Source organism: Eptatretus burgeri, chromosome 6 (assembly GCF_056783735.1).
Source record: "Eptatretus burgeri isolate ZD-2024b chromosome 6, Ebu_testis_v1, whole genome shotgun sequence".
Classification (NCBI taxonomy): domain Eukaryota; kingdom Metazoa; phylum Chordata; class Myxini; order Myxiniformes; family Myxinidae; genus Eptatretus; species Eptatretus burgeri.
Genome location: NC_140966.1, coordinates 13,118,951 through 13,142,196, shown reverse-complemented (window position 1 = coordinate 13,142,196; position 23,246 = coordinate 13,118,951). Strand labels below are relative to the sequence as shown.

The following is a 23,246-nucleotide window of genomic DNA, read 5'->3' as shown; positions in this document are numbered from 1 at the left end:
CAGTCGATGTTAAATCAACGAGTGCTTTGGTAGCTTGTACACATTGCTGCGTTTGAGCCTGTGGAGTAACTGTTGAAATCTGTCTGAATGGGTTCTTCTCGACGTCTTTGTTCTTTGTTCCTTTCATACTTCTTTCCAATTTTGTTTTTTCATAATTCTCTTTCGTCTCTTTTACTCTCTATTCCTCTCTTTCTTTATCTATACCAAGACAGGCGACCTAAGAGTGCCACACCCAGGTCAGGATCCGTTGAAAGTGACTCTCTGGGTAAAACCACATCGGTGGTGACACAATCAATCAAAGCCATGTGACAATGGCAGCATTTCAAGTCAAGCTACATAGATATTGATGCTTATAGTCCAATTATATCAGCAGTGCAAGCTGGGCAAAGGACATCGGTAAAAAGAGATCTAGGAAGTGAGGTGGTGGTAAATAGAAGGAAAAAAAAACAAACAATAAGAAAGAGGAATGGAAGAAAAAGACGGTTCCCCAAGGAAAGCTTTGTGCCCATTCAATGGTAGGAAGTGAATCAAGAAGCAGGAAAAAAGAAAGGCCTTCGTTTTTTTTTGTATTGTCAAGATTTATGGAAGAGCGAGAACACAGAATGGACCAGTGCACAACAGAACCAAAAGAACAACAGAAAGATGGGGTAAACACCAACAGCAGGGTTGAGGTACAAAATAGAGGGAGACTTGGAGAAATACAGGATGTGGGGGGGGGGGTCCTTCTTATTCTTGTGATGTGTTATGTGTACAAGCTTCCCATGAGGCTTAGATTAAAGTGAAAAGGGAAGCGGTATATAACTGACCATGCCATAGAAGTTGCTGTTGACCATGATGGGTGTTCGACCACGGAGGTAGATGTACTCCTCCCACCAATCGCTAACCTGCATGCCAAGAACAATCACTAATAGCATGAAACAGCAGACCACAAGTTCAAAACCAAAAAGGCTTTCAGCAGTGGAAACACTAATGCCACAACAACGTGATCAAAAGGGTTTGCTTGAGAGGAGTACAAAACTGAGACAAGGTTGGTTGCATTGAAAAGGTCTAATTGTGGCCCTATACCCCGATGGTCAGCACATTGCCTTCATACCCTATATTACCTCACTTTTTAATGAGCCAATATTTTGTATCAAAAGAAAAAAAGACGTTTTTAAAAAGGGTACGTCATGACCTGGCAAACATCAGCCATTATTGACATCATATACATTTGAATAGCTAAGAACCAATTTGCAGCAAAACATTTCAGAAGTACAAATACCACATAAAGAGGGCATAATTGCTGGTCATTTTCAAATAAACTGAGGCAACAGTCAAATTATTATATTCATTATGCAAGTATGCTGGATCACATATTTCAAACAATCAATTTGGTAATGACCCTCTCTTTGACAAACAAACAAACAAACAAACAAACAAATGAATGATTAAGCAATGTTCCAAGTGTCAAAATATAATACGAGAAGGGCCACTCGGTAGAGCGCATACCTCCACCATGCAACGCCTGATCCACGAGAACACATGGGGCCCAATACATTTTTGAAACATCATACTATTTCTTGTTTTTGGACCCATCTCTCAATGGTGAAGAATCACATTAACAATTAAATAATTCACGTTTCCAGATCCAGATTCGGATCGTCACTAAAATCAAACAATTTCTCCCTTGTCACACACCCAACCTGCCCACCAAGTTTCATCCGGATCTGTCCACAACTTTTTGAGATATCTTGCACACAAACAGACAAACAGACAGACAAACAAAGAGAGACACAGACAGAGAGGGGTGAAACCATAACCTCCTTCACCTTCGGTGGCAGAGTTAACAAGAACGGCGCTTGGTCGAGGGCATTCCTCCGCCAGGTTGAACAGTTTATATTTTGCATCCCACCGATCTGCATCCGGGCCTTAGAAATTTAATTGACTTGTTCCAGACACCAACCCAACTCATCCACCAAGTTTCGTCTGAAACTATGCATAACTGTTTGTAATATTGTGCTATATAATGTATAGTTTTTTGGCCCCATCTCTCAATGGTGAAGAATCACTTAAATTACCCAACGTAACCTCTGACCTTTGACCACTTGACCTAGGAATCTAATGAGTTCATCTTTACACCATTATACATACTTGTACCAAGTTTGATATAAATACCTTCAGCTGTTCTCAAGTATCACATTTTTACCTGACATGACCTCTGACCTTTGATGCCAAAATCTAAACAGTTCATCTTTGCATCATAATACATACTTACACGAAGTTTTTTTTTCAAAATCCCATCAGTGGTTCGCAATTTGGCACAGCAACAGGAACTTTTACCTTGCAGGACCTCTGACCTTTGACCTCTTGACCCCATAATCTAATGAGTTTATCTTTATATTATTATACATACTTGTATCAAGTTTGACTTAGATCCCTTCAGCTGTTCTTAAGTTATCGCCGTAATAAAAACCTGTCAAGGACGCATAAACAGATGCACGGACAGCCGGACGGATAACCCAACAACACAACGTCCGTCCACCTTCGGTTGTGGAGGTTAAAAACTATAAAGCAAAACAAAATGCAAAGCTCATCCACATCCACTTTGAACTCAAACTAAACTTGATGAAACGACAGTTAAACATTTATACATATTATTTTCTGTTCTCCATATTCTCATAATAAAAGCTTTGTTGAAGGTTTGATGACAAAACCTCAATTGGTACAAATGTTACGGCCTGGACAGACACACTGAACCTCAATGGTAAACAAATAAACACAATCAATTAATACAATGGATAGTCTTGTGCTTGACACCATGTGGCAGGGAGAATGCGGGCTATTTCTACTCAGGATAACTATGCCTTTTCAAATTTGATGACTAAAGCTGAAATTGTAAAATAATTATGAGACAGACAAAGATAGAAACAGACACACAGAAGCGATTGCAAAACGCTGTCTCCAGCTGCGCAGGGGAACAGGCTAATAGTTGAAAAAAAAAATCCAACACAAAAACCCTAAAATCTGGAATGGCACTCGGTATAACGCGTACCTCCGCCAGGCTGAACAGCTTACGTTTTGCATCTCACCGATAGGCCGGATCTGGATCCGGACCCGGACCTGAACCAAAATCTAATCGGCTTGGTCTTGTCACCTACCCAACACATCCACAACTTTTTGAAATATGCTATATTATCACTTCTGGCCCCATCTCTCAATGGTGCATAATCAATTACAAAATTGTCGGATCTGGATCTTCACCAAAACCTAATGAATTCGTCCTTGTCACACACCCAACCTGTCCACCAAATTTTGTCCGAATGGCTCCACAATTGTTTTGAGATATCCTGCTCACAGACAAAGACAGACAGACAAACAGGCAGGGGTGGAAACATAATGTTTGTCCACCTTTGGTGGTGGAAGTAACTATACCATAAAATAAAAAAGTCGCTAAACAGCCACACAGGATGGAAGAACACAAAAACAATGCAATGAGGAATGTGCAGAGAACAAATATCTGGCAAGTTATCTCAAATGACATGCATCCATACAACAATCAGAGCTGTCCAGGAGCAATGGCTTATTGGGGAGTAGCATTGCAACACCGTCAGCTACTCACATAGTTAGAAGCCCACCACGACTTCAGTACAAGGTAGCGCTGCAGGCGTGGAGCCAGGTTCTGTTCAAACTCCTTCGCCAGCACTTTTGTCTTAGCAAATTTTTCATCGTCCATCAGAGGTTTCACAGACTCTAGGTACTATGGCAGGAAAAGAGAAGTGTGAGGACAAATCCAGCCTGCAAGAAAAAAAGCAAACTCATCTGCAGCATTAAATAATAAGAAATATACAACAAAGGATCATTAATTGTTCAAGTGTGCCTGTAACTATTGCATAGGTAAAGACAAGAGCTAAACAAATGACCTTTAAAACCACAGGCAATCCAATCCATCCAGTGGGACCATACTCTGTGCAGAGTGTTTGTGCTGCCTTAGCAGTCTCCTTGGCAATTGGGCACAATCCTGGACGGGTCACCACTCCGACACAGGATACCAGCAAGCTGGTACTCATTTTGCCGACATCAGAAAGATGACAGGCTGAGTCAACCCCACCTGGTATTAATTCAACAGCCAATCAGGATTTTAACTCAGGACCCTCGGATCCCAAGCCCATCACCCTAACCATTAAGCCAACACCAGGCATAAACCACAGGCAGCAACTCCGACAATCCCTCCCCCCTTGAGTGGAGAGCAGTGGTAAAGCCACAGAGGATAATGTGCAAATCCACTGCAAACCACAGCCCAGCAATTATGGAGAGGGGAAAAAAGAAAAGAAAAAAGACCGCTGAGCTTCACATAAAAGTGCGAGACTCCAAAGCACAATGTCAAACAAAGCTGTTTCGTCATTTATGCGTGAAAATGTCATTTGAAGTGTCAGGGGATCCACCAATGTGAAAACCCCCTCCACTTCACTCCATTTTATATTTAGCCCTGACTTTCACTTTTGGATTGGATGAAAAAAATAATTATATTTATATATTGTCGCGGTTTTCGCGCCCGCCAGCGTGCGACGGCCACGTAACTCGAATCGCGGCACGTCGCCCACCGGACGGACAATCCAGTCGTGACCCTCTCGGACTAACGCCGGGAACCAGTCACGGGTGGACCTTTCGGTCTCACCGCGATCCAGCCAATCAGCCCCCGCGTGGGATAGGGTTGCTCGCCAAATTCGACCTACCTAAGTACCCACGCGGAGGGTAGACCGGGCGATCGCACCTCGCCGCAGGTCGACTTCGGACACGGGCCACTTAAGCGACCCGTTCCGTACTATCAGAATAACCGAGCGGTGTTATCGTCGACCTCGACGGTTCGATTAATTATCGGGCGTACTCAGCCCACTACCAACCCTTTACGTGAAGCAAGATGGGGATTCAATGGAGGAAAAGACGAAGCGAAGCGGGAAACAGTTCAACAATAAAGCACATTTATTCGCGGCACACGGGAAGCACACAAATACAATTCCACCAAATGCACACAAAAAAAAGAAAACACACTTCCATTTACACAAAAAGCAAATATAAAAGCGAAAACAATGCAGAGCTAATACCGACTACCGAGCACACGGCAACACTTATACAATTCTACCTCACAGACGGCGCCGACAACACATACCCAAAACCAAGGAAAAGAAATACCTCAAGAATGAGGCAGGCCTGAGGCCGAGACCGGGTCGGGCCTACCCGTCTGGTGATGAGACGCGGAGCGGCGATGGCCCCGCAACCCGCGGGCCTCGTGGACAGTGCCTGGCAGGGGGTGGGAACGGGGCCCCCTTGGTCGCACTATCTCAGCGCGGGGGGAAACAGGAGGGGGTTGCTGATGCTCGGGGTATAGAGGATCTTTATTATCCCTGGTGTGCGTCTCCACCTCGGCCAGGTCGCGCTGCCGGCCTCCCTCGGGCGTGCAGCTCCTGGCACCGACGCGAGCACCCCCTCGTCCGACTCTCTTCAGCTTCTCCAGCCACTGCAGGCTTCGGGCTCCAGACTTCTTTCGTTCTCGTTCTCGTTCGTTCCGACTCCTTCTCGTTCTCGTTTGCGACTCTCCTCTGACTGACGAACACCGTCCTTTTATCCCCCCGTAACTTCGCCTTTGACCCCCTCCCTTTGACCTTTCACCTCGCTCCCCATTGGCCCGAGAAAAAGTGGGCGTGAAGGCTTTTTGATCCACAAATTTGCATATATCGATCGTTCTGGGGGCGGGGCCAATTCGCCCCTCGCTCACCGATTGGACGGCAAAAAGTGGGCGTGTGTCGTTTTTGATCCGTTTTTGAAGCACAAAATCCGTGATTTTGTACACGCTGTTCGACGCGCGTTCTGCATGAGTCCAACACCGGTACCCACAGCGGGGCAAGAACGGTGGCGATGCTACGGTTGCGAGGTGTGACGGGAAGGTCGTGGCGGTTGTGGTGAAGCGGCGTTGTGGTCGGTGGTTGATGTTGTGGTTGTGATCATGGCGGATGGTCCAAAATAAAGATAGTAAAAGAAAAACGGCTATCCTGAAGAGTCGCAGCTCGTATAAATGACATGTATTTCCACTAGACAACGGGTTTGGGCCTAACTACACATGCACTTACCGAGATACCTCACCTAAGGGACCTGAATGGTGGTTTGCGAATCTGGTAACCACAACACTACCCCCTTCCCTTTTTACAGACTCGTCCCGAGTCGTCAAATTTTCGTGTGCCATCATGTGTAGTTTTCCCCTAGTACATTTTACCTACGGATCCCTGATTGCGACATTCATGGTATTCGTGTCCCCAAAATAAATAACCTGAGGGCTGCGTAACTACCTAAACAAACTCACTCACACGGACGACTTAAATAAAATTGCCGGCGCTAGACAGACATGCCAGGGGCGCACTCATATGTACAGTACATCTTAACCTTAACTTACAAATTTTACACTAAACCATGGCCCAGGATCAATGAACTCTGCAAAAAGAAAGCAGTTAGCAGGGAGCCAGGCTGCCCGCATGCAGTCTCTGGCTCAAAACAATGCAGGTGACAGGGAACGTGGCTGGCTGCTCACACGCAGTCCAAGGCCTTCCCTTTTGAACTGAACGCAGTGAACCACAACGGTGCTTGGGCTGCACAACGCAGTCTCCGTGCCAGCTCAAGTGGCACACGCAATGAGCACAACGAATGGATGCATGAACACAAACACGGTGCACGGGCTGCCACTGCAGGCCCGTGTTGTAGCTGCCAACAGGGCAGTTCTCGCAGCTTGCAAACTGTTGCCTTGATCCTGGCGCACATGACAATGAACAGGGGGGGCAAAGCAAAAATTGAACGGGGCTGGTGAACGTGGGCAGTGGGCATGGCATGGCAAAGGCAGCAGGCAAACACAGCCCGCAGAAGAAGGCCGTTGCAGGCAAACACAGCCGGCAGATGAACTGGCCGGCACAGGCCTTGAAGAAAACAGCCAGCAGATGAACTGGCCGGTACAGGCCTTGAAGCAAACACGGCCAGCCGATGGCACAGGCCTTGCAGCAAAACAACAGCTGCCGATGAAGTTGGCCGGCCTCCGCCTTGAAGCAAAACATGGCCAGCCGATGAAGTTGGCCAGCCTTTGCCGTTCAATGGAGGTTGGTGGAGGGAGTGCGGTGGTGCTGGCCACTTGGAAGGCGGGCTCGGACCTACCTACCTGTCTCCCTCCCAACTATCGCCTTTGCCTGTCACTGTACATACCCACTCCCTTAATTTGTCAAACCCCAATTTAGCCCCAACTTATTTTTTTATTGTTTTTATTTTTACTTCCCCACTATAAATCGTCCCCTAACCCCCTTTATCGTCCTTGTTCGGCTAACCTATTCTGTCACCTTGCCTACTCCCAACCCCTACGTTCCCTTCCCGGAGGGGAACAAGGGAGAGCTAACGTCCTGTGCCGAGGCCCAACGAAGCCTCAGAATGGCCTCCCCAGAGTTCAGCGATCTTAACACCAAAGTGGGTCCAGCGGCCCACAACGACAGCGAGGGGATGGATGGTGCGGAGGGGTACATCTCCTAATCTACCCTAACCATTTAACTGTTAAACTACCCCGGGGCTTTCAACAAGCGCCTCTCGCTTAAACTATTGGTTCTGACAACCCAGATTCCCGTCGCCTGTGTTGGTGTCCTTACAATTTCGGGCCTCGCCCCCCAATTTTCTCTCCGTGCCCTCACACGGTCTCCTGGCTGGGACACGTGGCTCCCTTTGGCAGGCACGACCCTCTGCCGAATCTCCCGCTATGGCACCCCCGGGCACTACACTGCCTCCGAGCCTACCAGCTCCCTAACACCGGGGAGTGCCCCCCCTGGCACCTCCCCTGAAACGCACACGTGGCAGGCCGGCCTCCCGGGCCCCTTTCCGAGGGTCACCCGTGCCCACAACACTGCCCACGCGGCTAATGGCGCCCCGGGCCCCCGCACCAAGCAGGCGCACCCGTGCCCACTACTCTATCCCGGCCCCCCATGGGCCCTTGGCCTACCGCGGCCGACTAGCCTGGTGCCCGGGGTACCCACTCAGCGATACTCACCTTTCGCAGCCACGCTCCCAAGCCCGTCAACAGGGCTCCTGCACCCCTCCAAATGGGTCTCGAGCCTACTTTCCCACCAACAACAAAACAACCTCCATTTTTCAATTTGACTAACCCCCTAACTCACTTTATACTGACCCCGGGGTCCCTTGGGCGGGAGTCACTCCTCCCCCCAATCACTCATCGCACCATGCATTCCCCATTCACTCCACACACACAGACCCGCTGGCCTCACTCACTCACCAAGCACATGCTTCCACCTCACTCAACATGTCTTCACCTCATAACTCACCAACTCTTCAACACACACACCACTGAACTCTACCATTCTTCTAACTACATCCCCTAACTAACTCGTGCTCCCACGTCGTCCCTTAAACTACAGCACGTTCCTTTTAACCTACGTAGCTAAACTACGTCCCCTCCACACATTCACTGTCTGTCACTGTCTCCAAATCATCTCATTTTATTTCCCAACCTAAAGCTCACTAAATCCCTCTAACTAATCCATTCCACGGGCTCCATGAGGACTTACCCCTGCCCCATGAAGTCGGTCTAACTAAGCTAACCCTTCCCCCTAACTAGTTTCCATCCTGTGCCCAGGTAAGGGGGTCTTCCACCCCTTGCCCAGGAATCCTGTACACCCGAAAGTGAGGCTTGCTTTTCTTTTTTTCTTTTTTTTTTTTTCCCATGCGCAGCACCTGCGCGGCAACTCAGAGCTCGCGCACTTTGCACCTGCCCGTGACGTCATGCAGCTGCACGTGTTCCTCGTCCCTCCTTGGACGGGACCATCCGGCAGAGATACCCCTCCTGCCGGATTCCAACCCCACGTGCAGCCATGGCGTCACCGTGCGCGTAAAAAAAACAAGCCCCACGTCTCGAGGGGTTCCCCACGCGAACACATGTGCTTTGCCCGTTGGAGCTTAACACACACGATCGCGTGGAGAACCCGTCCGGTCCAAATCCGTTTGCCTGCCTAAACTTTGTCCGTCCGCGGGATCGGCAAATCCACCGCGTGCGTTTCCGGACCGGGACTTCACTCTCGCAAGCGAGCACGTGGTGGTCTCGTGCGTTGCACAGCACGAACCGCGTGCTCACTGCTGGGTGAACCCGGCACGGTCCCCGAAACAGCTACAGCCGCTACTCGGCTTTCTTTACTCGCATGTCGCCGTCGTCGTCGCCATTCAACCCACGCACACCTGCGTGTTACGACGCACACAGTCCACTCCATCACATTCACACGGGGAGACGCGGCTGCGTGCTCCCGCATGCCGACCGACATCTCCCTCTCATACCGCTCTCTCACACACACGGTCTCCCTTGCACACAGCGACCTTGCACACGGCCGTTCACTCACGCATGCGGGGGCACTCACCCGCGGTGCCTCAATCGCACACCGTCCCTCACTCACACACGCGGGGGCACTAACCCGCGGTGCCTCACTCACACTCCGTGCCTCATCCACACACGCGGGGGCACTCACCCGCGGTACCTCACTCATACACACGGCGACACTCACACACGCGGTCTCTTCCACACACGGTGCCTCACCCACACACGCGGGGGCACTAACCCGCGGTGCCTCACTCACACTCCGTGCCTCATCCACACACGGCGTGCTGGGAAGCACGTACTCCGGCACCATCGCCACCACACCACTCACACGTGGTGCCTCACTCATACTGGCCGTTTCACTCACACACACGGCCTCACTCACACACGGTGCCTCATCCACACCCGGCGTGCTGGGAAGCACGCACTCTGGCACCATCGCCACCATACCACTCACACACGGGGTCGCTTCCACACACGGGGTCGCTTCCACACACGGTGCCGCACTCACACCTTGCACCACACACACAGGGACAACCACACTGGGGATTCGTGTCCCCACAAGGGTCTCCGGGGCCTCTATACCCCCCAAGCTCTCCGTGCACCCGTCCACAGCACTCCTCCTCTCAACCTCGCAAAGCACGACCGAACTCACCTGGTCGTGACTCACCTCAAGGGGGCATACTCCCTCCCCTCGTTCCTGGAGGAGGCCATCCAGGTGCTCGCACCGGGTCCCTGCACGCTCCGCGAGCTCACCTCCATTATCCTCTACTACCTCCGTGTGTGTGTGCGCGTCACTTACCCCGTCTTCCTCGTGTAGTCTTTCCTCCATTTTTTCTATCTCCCGTGTCTCTGCCATTATTATTTCCTTTGTCACGGCCTTCATGCCCGCCTGCCGGCATCGGCCCATGTTCTGCGTCTCACCCCGCAGCTTTTTCGTTCTTTCCTTCATTTGCTGTGTACTCGCATCGATCTTTTCGTTCATGCCTTTCATTTCGTTTTTCATATTCGCTTCCATCTTTGTTTTTACTTCGTCCATTTGCTTGTTCATGTTCGCAATCATCTTCGCTGTCGTTTCCGCATACATTTTTGCCAGCATGGTGTATAGCTGGGTCATGTCGGGTGCGCTTGGGTGAGCCGTTTCGGCAGGGGTCGGGGAAGGGTTTTGGTGGAGAGGGGGGGGGGAGGTGTCATACACTGCGGCCGCTGCCGCACCCACCTCAGGTTCTGGGTTCAGTTGGGCGAGTCCGTGTTCCTGCACAATCAACATTTCCTGCTCGGGGATTCCATCCTGGACCATGGATTCTACATTACTACACATATACATTTCTAATACCCCCGGCTCCCGCTCGCCTTGAGACGCCATCTTGCTTCTCGTGAAGGGTTAATTTGCTCGCTCGTAATTTGGAGGGAATCGGGGGTCGCTTCTCTCACCCCTGGACCGATTCCCGTGAATTTAGCCGGAGACAGGAGAGCCTGTTTTCCTGTTCTCCGATACCAGTGCCGCGAGGAGGGCGATGAATTTGTATCCCACTCCTGACACAAGTGTCGCGGTTTTCGCGCCCGCCGGCGTGCGACGGCCACGTAACTCGAATCGCGGCACGTCGCCCACCGGACGGACAATCCAGTCGTGACCCTCTCGGACTAACGCCGGGAACCAGTCACGGGTGGACCTTTCGGTCTCAGCGCGATCGAGCCAATCAGCCGCCGCGTGGGATAGGGTTGCTCGCCAAATTCGAACTACCTAAGTACCCACGCGGAGGGTAGACCGGGCGATCGCACCTCGCCGCAGGTCGACTTCGGACACGGGCCACTTAAGCGACCCGTTCCGTACTATCAGAATAACCGAGCGGTGTTATCGTCGACCTCGACGGTTCGATTAATTATCGGGCGTATTCAGCCCACTACCAACCCTTTACGTGAAGCAAGATGGGGATTCAATGGAGGAAAAGACGAAGCGAAGCGGGAAACAGTTCAACAATAAAGCACATTTATTCGCGGCACACGGGAAGCACACAAATACAATTCCACCAAATGCACACAAAAAAAAGAAAACACACTTCCATTTACACAAAAAGCAAATATAAAAGCGAAAACAATGCAGAGCTAATACCGACTACCGAGCACACGGCAACACTTATACAATTCTACCTCACAGACGGCGCCGACAACACATACCCAAAACCAAGGAAAAGAAATACCTCAAGAATGAGGCAGGCCTGAGGCCGAGACCGGGTCGGGCCTACCCGTCTGGTGATGAGACGCGGAGCGGCGATGGCCCCGCAACCCGCGGGCCTCGTGGACAGTGCCTGGCAGGGGGTGGGAACGGGTCCCCTTGGCCGCACTATCTCAGCGCGGGGGAAACAGGAGGGGGTTGCTGATGCTCGGGGTATAGAGGATCTTTATTATCCCTGGTGTGCGTCTCCACCTCGGCCAGGTCGCGCTGCCGGCCTCCCTCGGGCGTGCAGCTCCTGGCACCGACGCGAGCACCCCCTCGTCCGACTCTCTTCAGCTTCTCCAGCCACTGCAGGCTTCGGGCTCCAGACTTCTTTCGTTCTCGTTCTCGTTCGTTCCGACTCCTTCTCGTTCTCGTTTGCGACTCTCCTCTGACTGACGAACACCGTCCTTTTATCCCCCCGTAACTTCGCCTTTGACCCCCTCCCTTTGACCTTTCACCTCGCTCCCCATTGGCCCGAGAAAAAGTGGGCGTGAAGGCTTTTTGATCCACAAATTTGCATATATCGATCGTTCTGGGGGCGGGGCCAATTCGCCCCTCGCTCACCGATTGGACGGCAAAAAGTGGGCGTGTGTCGTTTTTGATCCGTTTTTGAAGCACAAAATCCGTGATTTTGTACACGCTGTTCGACGCGCGTTCTGCATGAGTCCAACACCGGTACCCACAGCGGGGCAAGAACGGTGGCGATGCTACGGTTGCGAGGTGTGACGGGAAGGTCGTGGCGGTTGTGGTGAAGCGGCGTTGTGGTTGGTGGTTGATGTTGTGGTTGTGATCATGGCGGTTGGTCCAAAATAAAGATAGTAAAAGAAAAACGGCTATCCTGAAGAGTCGCAGCTCGTATAAATGACATGTATTCCCACTAGACAACGGGTTTGGGCCTAACTACACATGCACTTACCGAGATACCTCACCTAAGGGACCTGAATGGTGGTTTGCGAATCTGGTAACCACAACACTATATATGAAAAACAAAGACCCACCCACATCTCTCAATTGTGAATAGAGGGAATAACAAATTCGCTCTCACCTAATCAATTAAACCCAGGTGTCGAGGATATTACATATATACATACTGTATATACATATATATCATCACCCTCATAACAAAAGTGTCTAAGTCATTTTATTTGTTGATGAAGCTTCGGCACTTTTGATATGAGGGTAACGATTATATATACATTACTCCTCCCTTGCTCTTCCAGCCAAAGAAGCTGCATAAAGCAACCATGAAAGGCTACCCAAGGTAAGCCTTTTGTTGTTTCAAACCCTTCCCAGAGTTCCTCCACAGCTCTAAAGACATTCACAAATAGTACATACATGAGAATCCCAATGCTACACTCCTCCCCCCCCCCCCTCAGCTGCTGGACCGGTCCGGCAACTGAGGGGTGTGTTGTGGCATTGGAAATTACATGTATGTACTATTTGTGAATGCTGTTTCAAACCCTTCCAGAGATGCAAAGACAAAGGGTTTACATTGACTCGCCTTTCAAGGTTGCTTTATGCAGCTTCCTCAGCTAGAAGAGCATGGGAGTCTTTATACATATGTATGTATATGTACACACACACAATGGTTCACCAAGTGAGTGAAACTCAGAAATACAACCGATTCCCCCAACCCCACCTCCACCTTCTGCTGTACTTGATGTTCAAGACCTACTCCTTCTGTTGAACTTGATGTTAAAGGTGTTATGTGGATTTCAGATGAGAAAACAAACCACAACATCAATTTATAATCCCCAAAAGCAAATGGAACACTTCAAATTAAAATCTAAATTTCAATCCAATTAAAATGATTCCAACAATATTTTCACGGTATCAAGCAAAATAGAGCGAGCCGGCTGTCCTGTTAAACAACAAGCAAAACGTGATTACTTATCATAATAAGCCAAAGGACAGCAAGTTCTCATAGCTTTAAGAATGATCATGGATTACAAGAAAAATCCAAATGCTTAAGAGATTGATAATATGTGGCATGATTAATTGCATACTCTGTTCATTGTGTCCTTCACAGCTGGTACAGGCAGACGGGGCAGGAATGCCTGATAGCTATACAGCATGGCAGTGCTGCTGTGAAACAGCTTCATAATCATCTGAGAAAAGGAAGAGCAAGAATGGCATGAGCACTGAAAGCAGTCAAGGTAATCTTTCCTCGGCACATAAATTTCACAGTGCAAGTCGAGTCAATTCAAACCCAATCTATCTTTCTACGGTGGCATTTTAGCTTCCAAGCATGTGACCACATATGAACTCGAGGGGACTAACATTTTTACTACAAATAAAACACGAAGACCAATAAATCTTCATTTAAGCATGACAAAATGGGCACTTTTGATCAACTCTCCAACCATGGATCCCCAGACATACAAGCCAGACTTTGGTGGTGAAGCTGATGGTGGCGTGCTGTTGAAACATCCATCTGTGATACGAGAGCAGTAGTTTGAGCATGTTGCGCAGCGTGAAGATCAAGCCAAGCCACAGACCCGTGGCCAACAGCAAGCTACTCACCATATCCTGGCTGTCATGGGACAGGTACTCGCTGCCAAGTGTGGCAATGGGTAAGGGAAAGCAAAGAACAAAATTATTTGATGAAATATCGAAGGTTGAAAAGAAACACTAAGCAGAAGAAAAACCCATGAACTGCTTGTAAACTTGCGATCACGCTACGTCATTATGACTCAAACATCTGCCATTTTTATTTTCATGCAGTTCAGGCCTAACACATTGTCAAACCCGTCATATCCACAATCACAATGTATGCCCTACCTTTGCGTTTTCAGTACAGTGAGAAACACAAACAAAGCGATTGTTAAAATGATCATCAAATATCGAAAGGATAGGCATCACAGGCCTTCCAGCGACAGTACCTATCGGCCAATAATACTGCATTCGTGTTCATTATTAAAGCGGTGCAAGCCTGGTGTTGGCTTAGGCCTTAGAGGTTCGGGTGGCTGGCTTAAGATCTTAGAGTCCTGAGTTTGAGCCCCGTCGGCTGCCGAATTAACACTGCAGGTGGTGTCGACTCAGCCTGTCATCCTTCCGAGGTCGGCGAAATGAGTACCAGTGTACTGGTATAGGGGCACAGCATCAGCGGCACAGCCACGCTTCCAAGAAATGACAACTATCCAGCAACCAAGCTGCCATACACAAGAACAGATTAAAGCAGACTAATATTTAACAACTGACTTATGATAACTGATGTTAATCGCCCGTGGCCAAGGAGGACTTTTATGGTTGAAGTTCCGCAGGTGAAGCTGTATTCAATTAGCTTACGTTTCATTTCCACCAGTGTTGTTACACATGAACAGCTGGAAGTTGCAGCGAGTAGAGTAGGAGACCCACTCGATCTGTGCATCTTTGCCAACCAGAATGAATCGGCATGAATGAATGCTCACCAGAACCAGAATGAATCAGCATGAATGAATGAATGCTAACCGAAATTCGCTCCAGCTGCTGGGTGTTCAACAATGCCGATGGCATCTCTCTTCACCCTTTTACCCGAGAAGACAGCGATGAATGTTCGAGGATGAAGTTAATTCACCAACTTCAGCATACCCAGGTAAAGTGGAATGGGTACAACAACATTAGCAATGTGCAGCAAATTGCTTCATGGAGGAATGCTTCACTGGTACCTCACCCGAATGGAGCTTTTTGAGTTTAATGTGTAGTATAGCCACTGGCTGACAGATTCAGCATGCCGAACTGTGTTAAAAGAAAACCCAATCCTTGCCAACACAGCACTAAATCCTCAGTTCTTCTTTTGTATGCAGCATAAGGCTGCAGGGTAGTATCATTTCCTGAGGGCACAGCTGTGGTTCGTGGCTGTGCCCTCTGCTGGTTCGGGCAGGAATTTGGAAGTTGGCCATGGCGCCAGCGATAGCGCACCTACTCTTCACAAAAAAAACACTGTGGGATCTCTTACGTCCACCAACTAACGTCTGCAGATGGGATTCCCAGTTTAACGTCATTCGAGGGACGGCACACACATGTTGATGAATCACCCTGCCTGTGAAACACAAGGATGACCATTTATAGCTCGGCTGATACGCCATCGGAAACCCCTACGCTTCCCACCGAAAGGAAAGTTGAAAGGTGGCAAAAAATTCCACCAGGAATGACCCAATATCAAATTTTGAGTTAATTTCTATTCCAGTTTTGACCCCTGTGACTAAATGAACCAAAGGTCAAATCAAAAAAGTCGTTACAGATTTCATGCGTCCCCCAATGTTGATTGCATATCCAAAGTTTCAATAAAAATGTTTTAAAATGTGCAGTCATTGCATTTCGGGGCATTTGACCTTTTTGACCCCGCCACAGAGGGCGGGGCCAAAAATGACAATGCTCTCGCACCTTCTTTCCATGTGGTGACTATAACTACCAAGTTTGGTGAATTTCTGCCCAAACGTTTAGGAGAAGACAGCGTGACAGACGGACAGACAGAAAGCCGATTGTAATATCCCCCCTTTTATTTTTTCCAAAAAGCATGGGGATAACAAGCAAGTTCTTTTGGCATATCCTATTTTGCTCATATTCCTCAGCCGTCTCTGGTACAGCTTGTTAAGATCTATCTGTTGGTGTACCGCAAGCAAGGGAAGCTTTATAAATGTCTCTTGTAAAAAAAATCCTTTTGTAGCAGTTTTCACTCAAAAATAAAAAACACCACGGTCCTTTTTGTGTGCAGGAATCAGCACAGAGTTTTGCGTGTGCGGGCAGTTTAAGCAAAGCTACTTAATGTGGTCGCTAATTGCAGCACACGACAAAGAACAAAAGGATATTTGTGTGAAAGTCCTGTTAAATTAACTTTTCATTATTACTTGTGCTTTAATCATTGCCCGACATCCCGAAATGGTACCAATAGTCTTATATATTTACAGCAAATAAAGTACATTTGCTTCCTTGAAATATATGGTGTGTGGCTTGTACATACACAGTATGTCCTGACCAATTCCGTGGCTTGGAAAATATCATCCAAAAGGGAAAACAACGGTCTCTTCATTCGAGTCCAATTCATCGTTCCACTCGTCCGCTCTTAAAATCTGCTTAACTGTGAGTGAATCTGTTCCACCAATGACATGCATGAGCCAACTACGGCTTCGACATGTTTGGGCAACAGTAAATGCTTCTTAACATCTGCGGAACTTACGGACTTAAAATTTGCCGTCGTGACGACTCAAAGCCAGATTATCAAACCGATTTTAAAATTACTTCTTGTATTTTTTTTAAACAATTGCTTTTTCTTAATTGTTATTCTTTTCTTTCTAAAGCGTTTTGAGATTTTACTTTAAAAATAAAATAACAAACATATATATATATATATATATATATATATATATATATATATATATATATATATATATATATATATATATATATATATATATATATATATATATATATATATATATATATATATAAATGGCTTGATACTTGACAGAAAACCAGGGCCCTCATGACAAAGAAACGGCGCCAATCCTGGACGGGTCGCCAATCTGTTGCAGGACGATATGGTATTGACATACTCCACATTAATCCTTAAGTATTTGAATAAAATGAACTCCTGAAAATGTAAACAATTGCTCGTTAATGAACAATAAGTGTGTGCAATCCCATCATGAAACAGCCTGACTCAGAATTTTGGAATTGAACGACTCAACTTGACATGTTGAGGTGAAAGCAAAAAGAGTATATGCATTTGTATCATAGTTAAACAGCCAATTAGAGCCTCATGCGTTTGAAGCAAGGACAAATGAATATACAGCTTAAAAAAGGTATGAAAAGGAAATAGTTGGAAGAACTGTACGTGGCTGGCAGACTCTGCCGAATCTTGTCGATCATTCCCATTGATGGTTCCATGCGGGCGTATCGTGTTGCCATGATTGCCACGACGACGACAAACCAGGTGGAGGGTGTGGCAGGGTACATGCCTGTCTTTATACTGTTCTGCAATCACAAGGGTATCGCTGTTATAATCAAAACACGCATCTTGCATTTCTTACACTAGCAAAGAACCCGTCCTCACGGGCCCAGAATTATGGACGGGATGACTTGGAACATCCACTACACACCTGAACCCCAGGGACTACAAATATTTTTACCACAAAACATTCTCGTGCACCCACCCATGAACGAACATGGATTGTTAAAATGGTACAACAACCTGTTATGAACCGATTATGTCCAGTTATTCAGTTCTCCTGATGTTCCCACTTCCAGGATTTTTTTTAAACTGCCTAAACGCTTCCCGGGAACAACTGAATACAACCACAAGTTTTCAACTCGTAGTGAGGGTGTGATCTTTTGAAAAGGTTGTTTCCTTTTCAAAATATCTCACTCTCACCTGCAGAATTCACAACAGATCGAGACGATAACGTGGTTCTTGCCTCAAGGGGTTTAAGAACGCATACAAATCAAACAAATAATCCCACTAACAAATCAACAAAAACAAAACCCATAAAAGACAAACACTAAAAGACAAAGTTACATTTTCACACATCATCATCATCATCCTCATCAATTCATATTTGAAATGTATGTCAACAAAAAAAAAATGGCAAATTGCACTGTTGAACAAAGCTCACAATCTTCGTATAAACTTTGTGCAATTAAGTTCCAAATGCAATTAAAATAATAAATTGTGACAAAAACAATAGTGTAGCAAAAAACCCAACATCAAACTTTCAAAATCACACAAAGAGAACAATTCAACAAACTGCAGTATCCCCACCACCATCCAGTAATCCCTTTAATATTATCGACTTGCATTTAAAATAAATAAATAAAAATAAAACTCGAAGGGCACTCGGTAGAGCGCATACCTCCGCCACGTAATGCCTGATCCTTGAGAACACGTCGGGCCCAATCAATACATTTTTGAAATATCTTGCTACGTATCCTTTTTGGCCGAATCTCTCAATGGTGAGGAATCAATTTTAAAAAAATTAAATAACTCTCGTATCCAGATCCGGATTCGGATCTTCACCAAAATCTAATCAGTTCGTCGTTGTCACACACCGAACCTGTCCACAACTTTTTGAGATATCCTGCACACAAACAGACAGACAGACAGACAGACAGAAAGGGGTGAAACCATAACCTCCTTCACCTTCAGTGGCGGAAGTAAAAACCATGAACATAAAACAGTAAAATGATTTCAAAATAAAAAATAAAAAACCCCAAAAATACTGCTTTTGCACATTAAACCCTTTAACCCCCGACCACACCTCATCTGTTCATAAATCGTATGGAGTGGGTATATAATGTTTTGTATAATGCATCTCGGGTTTGTTAAAACCGGTTTATGAGAAATTACACCGATGTCCATCTTTCCTCCGAGGATCTATCCAGCCTGTTTTGCCAATCTTGGCAATTTTACCAAATCACCTTGTTTTGACACCACTGGAGCAGACAAAACAACCGTACAAGATAAGAATGGATTAAATAAGAAAAACGTAAATACGAGTAATGATGAAAAATGTACAGTTCCCACGAATGGGATATGTTTGAGAGTGAGAGTGAGAGAGATCTTTTTTGTGAATGCATTACATCTTTTTAGGATACAAAGTCAAGGTTCATGGAAGAGAGAGAACACAGAACGGATCATGAGAACACAACAGAACAAAATGAGAATAAAGAGAGGGGGTAACACCAACAACAGGGGTGAAGGACAAAATAGACATAGACGTCCAAACAAGGGATGCGGGTAAGAATGAGGGGTAGGGGAGTACACAAGGGGGGCAGACAAGAGAGATACAGAAGCAAACTGTCAGGAACGAAAAACTGGAAATTTGGAAGGAGATGGGGATGGGCAAAGGGGTCGACGGGGGTAGGAAAGATCATAGTTTTTGATTAGGGATGATCCGAGATGGTGGTGAACCGCCTTGAAGACTTGGAGGGAAGAATGTTAAAGAGAATATTGACGTTGGTTCCACGATTGAGAAAAAAAAAAAAAAAAAAAAAAGAGGAACGAATGAGTGGAGGTGAGCAGCGATTCTGGATTTTGGGAGTTTCACCAGAAGGAGGTCGATGGTGGACCGTGTACTCCCTGTAGAAACCTGGGAAGGGGCAGAGGAGGGAAAGAGCAGAGAGTGCAAGACCAGAAAGGAGGTGGTAGAAGACAGAGACCACCGACCTATCTGCAATGGGAAAGTGATCGGTCCATCGAATCGGCTTCTTCGCCGGAAAGGCCAGAGATCTTGAAGGCCTTGGTTTCCATGGCGTCAAGCTGAGCAAGGTGTGAGGCAGGGGAGCCGGCCCAGGGGAGGAGAGCAGTATTCCATCTCAAGCTGCGGATGAAGGCTGTAAAAATCGCTTTCAAAACTGGTTGCTTCACTCAACTTCACTGAAAGCAAAGATGTATGTTCAAGTAAGGACCGTATTCAAACCTGATCACAGAAAGGTTTATAAAAGCCTTGAAAACAACCATTTTACATCAACCAAAATGGCAAATAAGTCTTTCTGAAGCACTCGAGGCAGCAATGAAAAGCCGGTTTATGACGAGGACAAGCTTAACGTAAATAAACACAGAACATCAAAGTTCACCTTCATGCGAGAAAGACGCTTCTTCCATGAGCGCAGACCTGACTGGTACACCTGCCAAAGGGCTTCATGGCTCAGATGCAAGTCAATACCATCAGGAGTGACGGTGAATTGGAAAGCCACGGCCTGATGCGCTTCTGCCATTTCTCCAACAATTTGCAAACACCACAAGCTGAGTTTCCTAAAGGAGAGCACGAGAAGTAATCATTAAATCGGCAGAGACGTGATAGTTGCGCAATGCAGTGCAACCTACACGTCCTCAAAAGCAAATAAACTTATCATTCCGAAAGAATAATAAAAACGACAGGCGAGTCTGCTGCAGACCACATCCTCGACGTGAACAAACTAACTTACCAACTGCCGTGAGTGTGCGCTGCTCACACCCAAGTAATGCTTGCGCTCCAGCCACAGGTGGCTTCGTCAAGATAAATCTATTTCTAACATCCACTTATTACGTTTCTATTTTATCATAAAAAAAAATTTTAACAGAGAAACTGGGAACAGAGGGAGGTATCGGTAACCGTGGAAACATGCTTTATTTAGTCCACCTTCAAGAACTGCGGAGGATGCTCTGCTGGCTGTGAGGTATTACATAGTGGAGACAGTTCCTCTGAGTAATCGCGACAGAGGAGGTGATATTGAGGCCTGTGGTGTGTGCAAGCGTGAGGGATGTTGCGCACGTCACACTGGATGTGCACTAAACGGTGCGGACGGCCACGACTACTTGTCGTTTCCTTTTCGAAAGAGCTCACCCTCACCTGCGGAATTCACAACAGGTTGACACGATAAGGTCCCTCTTGCCTACAGAGGTCTCGAGCTTTTCCTCGTCTCCATTATTTATTAGCACACTCACTTTTGATCCATCATCCATCCTCACTCCTCACTCCTCACTCCTCACTCCATCACATCCCGTTGTGGTGTCCATGTACGCTTATCCTTCTACGAGTCGAGATTTTGTAAACAAACCTCCAACATCACGTGACAATAATACAAGTAAGTAAGTAAACAACGTGAAACAATAACACTGTGAAGGAAGGGGACATGGTGGGTATCCTCCATTAAGGAATGGAGGATGAGGGAGAGTGGGAAAATGAGGGACGGTGACGAGGGTGAGGATGAGGAAGTGAGGGATGGTGACGATGGTGAGGGACGAGGATGAGGGTGAGGCAGTGAGTGACGGTGACGAGGGTGAGGGACGGTGACGAGGATGAGGATGAGGAAGTGAGGGACGGTGACAAGGGTGAGGAAGTGAGGGACGGTGACGAGGGTGAGGATGCGGAAGTGAGGGACGGTGACGAGGGTGAGGAGAGGTAGTGAGGGACGGTGACGAGGGTGAGGAGAGGAAGTGAGGGACGGTGACGAGGATGAGGATGAGGGACGGTGACGAGGGTGAGGATGAGGAAGTGAGGGACGGTGACGAGGATGAGGGTGAGGAAGTGAGGGACGGTGACGAGGGTGAGGAGGTGAGGGACGGTGACGAGGGTGAGGAAGTGAGGGACGGTGACGAGGGTGAGGGTGAGGAAGTGAGGGACGGTGACGAGGGTGAGGGTGAGGGTGAGGAGGTGAGGGACGGTGACGAGGATGAGGGTGAGGAAGTGAGGGACGGTGACGAGGATGAGGGTGAGGAAGTGAGGGACGGTGACGAGGGTGAGGAAGTGAGGGACGGTGACTGACGGTGACGAGGGTGAGGGTGAGGAGGTGAAGGACGGTGACGAGGGTGAGGATGCGGAAGTGAGGGACGGTGACGAGGGTGAGGATGCGGAAGTGAGGGACGGTGACGAGGTTGAAAGTGAGAGGATGAGGGAAACCCTGACAGAATGTGAGAAGAATAAGTCCCATAATCGTGGAACGAAAGGAAGACCATACAATGATTGGAAAAGAGCGGGTCGGAGGGTCGGAGGTTCGGAGGGTCGGAGGTTCGGAGGGTCGGAGGGTCGGAGGGTCGGAGGGTCGGAGGGTCGGAGGGTCGGAGGTGACGACGCTCGCCACTTGTAGTTATTGTACGAAGACGACAGCTTGGCGAAACCAGGGAGCGGCCAACAGCTCGGTGTCTCATTCACGGCACCACCGTCAATCACAACCGGGTCACGTCGAGTAATTTACGGTCTTCCCAAAGCGACATCGGACCACGATCAATGACACATTACCACACGAACGCCCTTTATTAGAGAGGGAATAGTTTCCCGCCAGGGCGTCAACCCAACGGCCATGTCTCTCACCTCGCCCGGAGCCGGCACTCCGCTCTTCGAGCGTCCCTGGTTCACTCCCTTCCGAGCTCGTGGCTTCAATCCCTCCCGAGAACGGCCGGCGGATCGGCGTACTCGATGACGCTGCAGCTGCTGGATGGAGTACCTGCCGGGGACCCGGTGTTGAGAGCAACGAGCTGGAGGAGCTGGGCGTGTCAGATCCTCCTCCTCCTCCTCCCCCTCCTCCTCCTCCCCTTCCCCCTCCTCCTCCTCCCCTCCCCCTCCTCCTCCTCCCCTCCCCTCCCCTCCCCTCCCCCTCCTCCTCCTCCTCCTCCTCCTCCTCCCTCCTCCTCCTCCTCCTCCTCCTCCCCTCCCCCTCCCCCTCCCCTCCCCCTCCCCCTCCTCCTCCTCCCCTCCCCCTCCTCCTCCTCCTCCTCCGACTCGGAACCCGTCGGACTTGTGGAGATTTCCGCATGGAAGCCGCGGGTTAAATAAATAAATAAATCAGGACAGCGGGAAGGTTTTTCACAAAAACACGATCGTTCAACAGAACCACGTCCACGTGCATCGCACGTACGGACCAGCATGAGATCAAGCTCCGTGCTTACTCGCCACGCACGGAGGCACGTATTCTCCTTCGGCTGCTGCAGTTGTTCATTTAGAATCCCTTTTGAAGCTCGAAAAGTCCAGGAATGACGAAATCAAGAAATCACGGAATGGCGGAATCACGAAATCACGAAATCACAGAATGGCGGAATCACAAAATCACGGAATCACGGAATCGTGACATCGCGGAATCGCAGAATCACGGAATCGTGATATCGCGAAATCACCAAATCACGGAATCGCGAAATCACGGAATCGCGAAATCACGGAATCGTGACATCGCGGAATCGCTAAATCACGGAATCGCGAA

The 23,246-nt window shown here is 48.2% G+C and overlaps 1 protein-coding gene across 2 annotated transcripts in view; it reads right to left on the bottom strand.

The window, feature by feature from the left end:
- CPT1A (carnitine palmitoyltransferase 1A) overlaps positions 1–22,574 on the bottom strand; it is a 61,980-nt gene extending 39,406 nt beyond the window's left edge. Inside the window, exons 1-8 of one of the 2 annotated variants that reach the window (XM_085884078.1) lie at positions 22,364–22,559; positions 20,693–20,902; positions 20,148–20,325; positions 17,410–17,549; positions 13,977–14,148; positions 13,601–13,702; positions 3,599–3,736; positions 807–884 (exon numbers count right to left, since the gene is read on the bottom strand). In XM_085884078.1, coding sequence (XP_085740204.1) covers positions 807–884; positions 3,599–3,736; positions 13,601–13,702; positions 13,977–14,148; positions 17,410–17,549; positions 20,148–20,288 — 771 coding nt within the window. In that variant the 5' untranslated portion in view covers positions 20,289–20,325; positions 20,693–20,902; positions 22,364–22,559. Of the gene's footprint in view, positions 1–806; positions 885–3,598; positions 3,737–13,600; positions 13,703–13,976; positions 14,149–17,409; positions 17,550–20,147; positions 20,326–20,692; positions 20,903–22,363 lie in introns of both variants that reach the window. The other variant, XM_085884077.1, reaches the window with a different exon arrangement.
- Between the last annotated feature and the right edge of the window lie 672 nt (positions 22,575–23,246).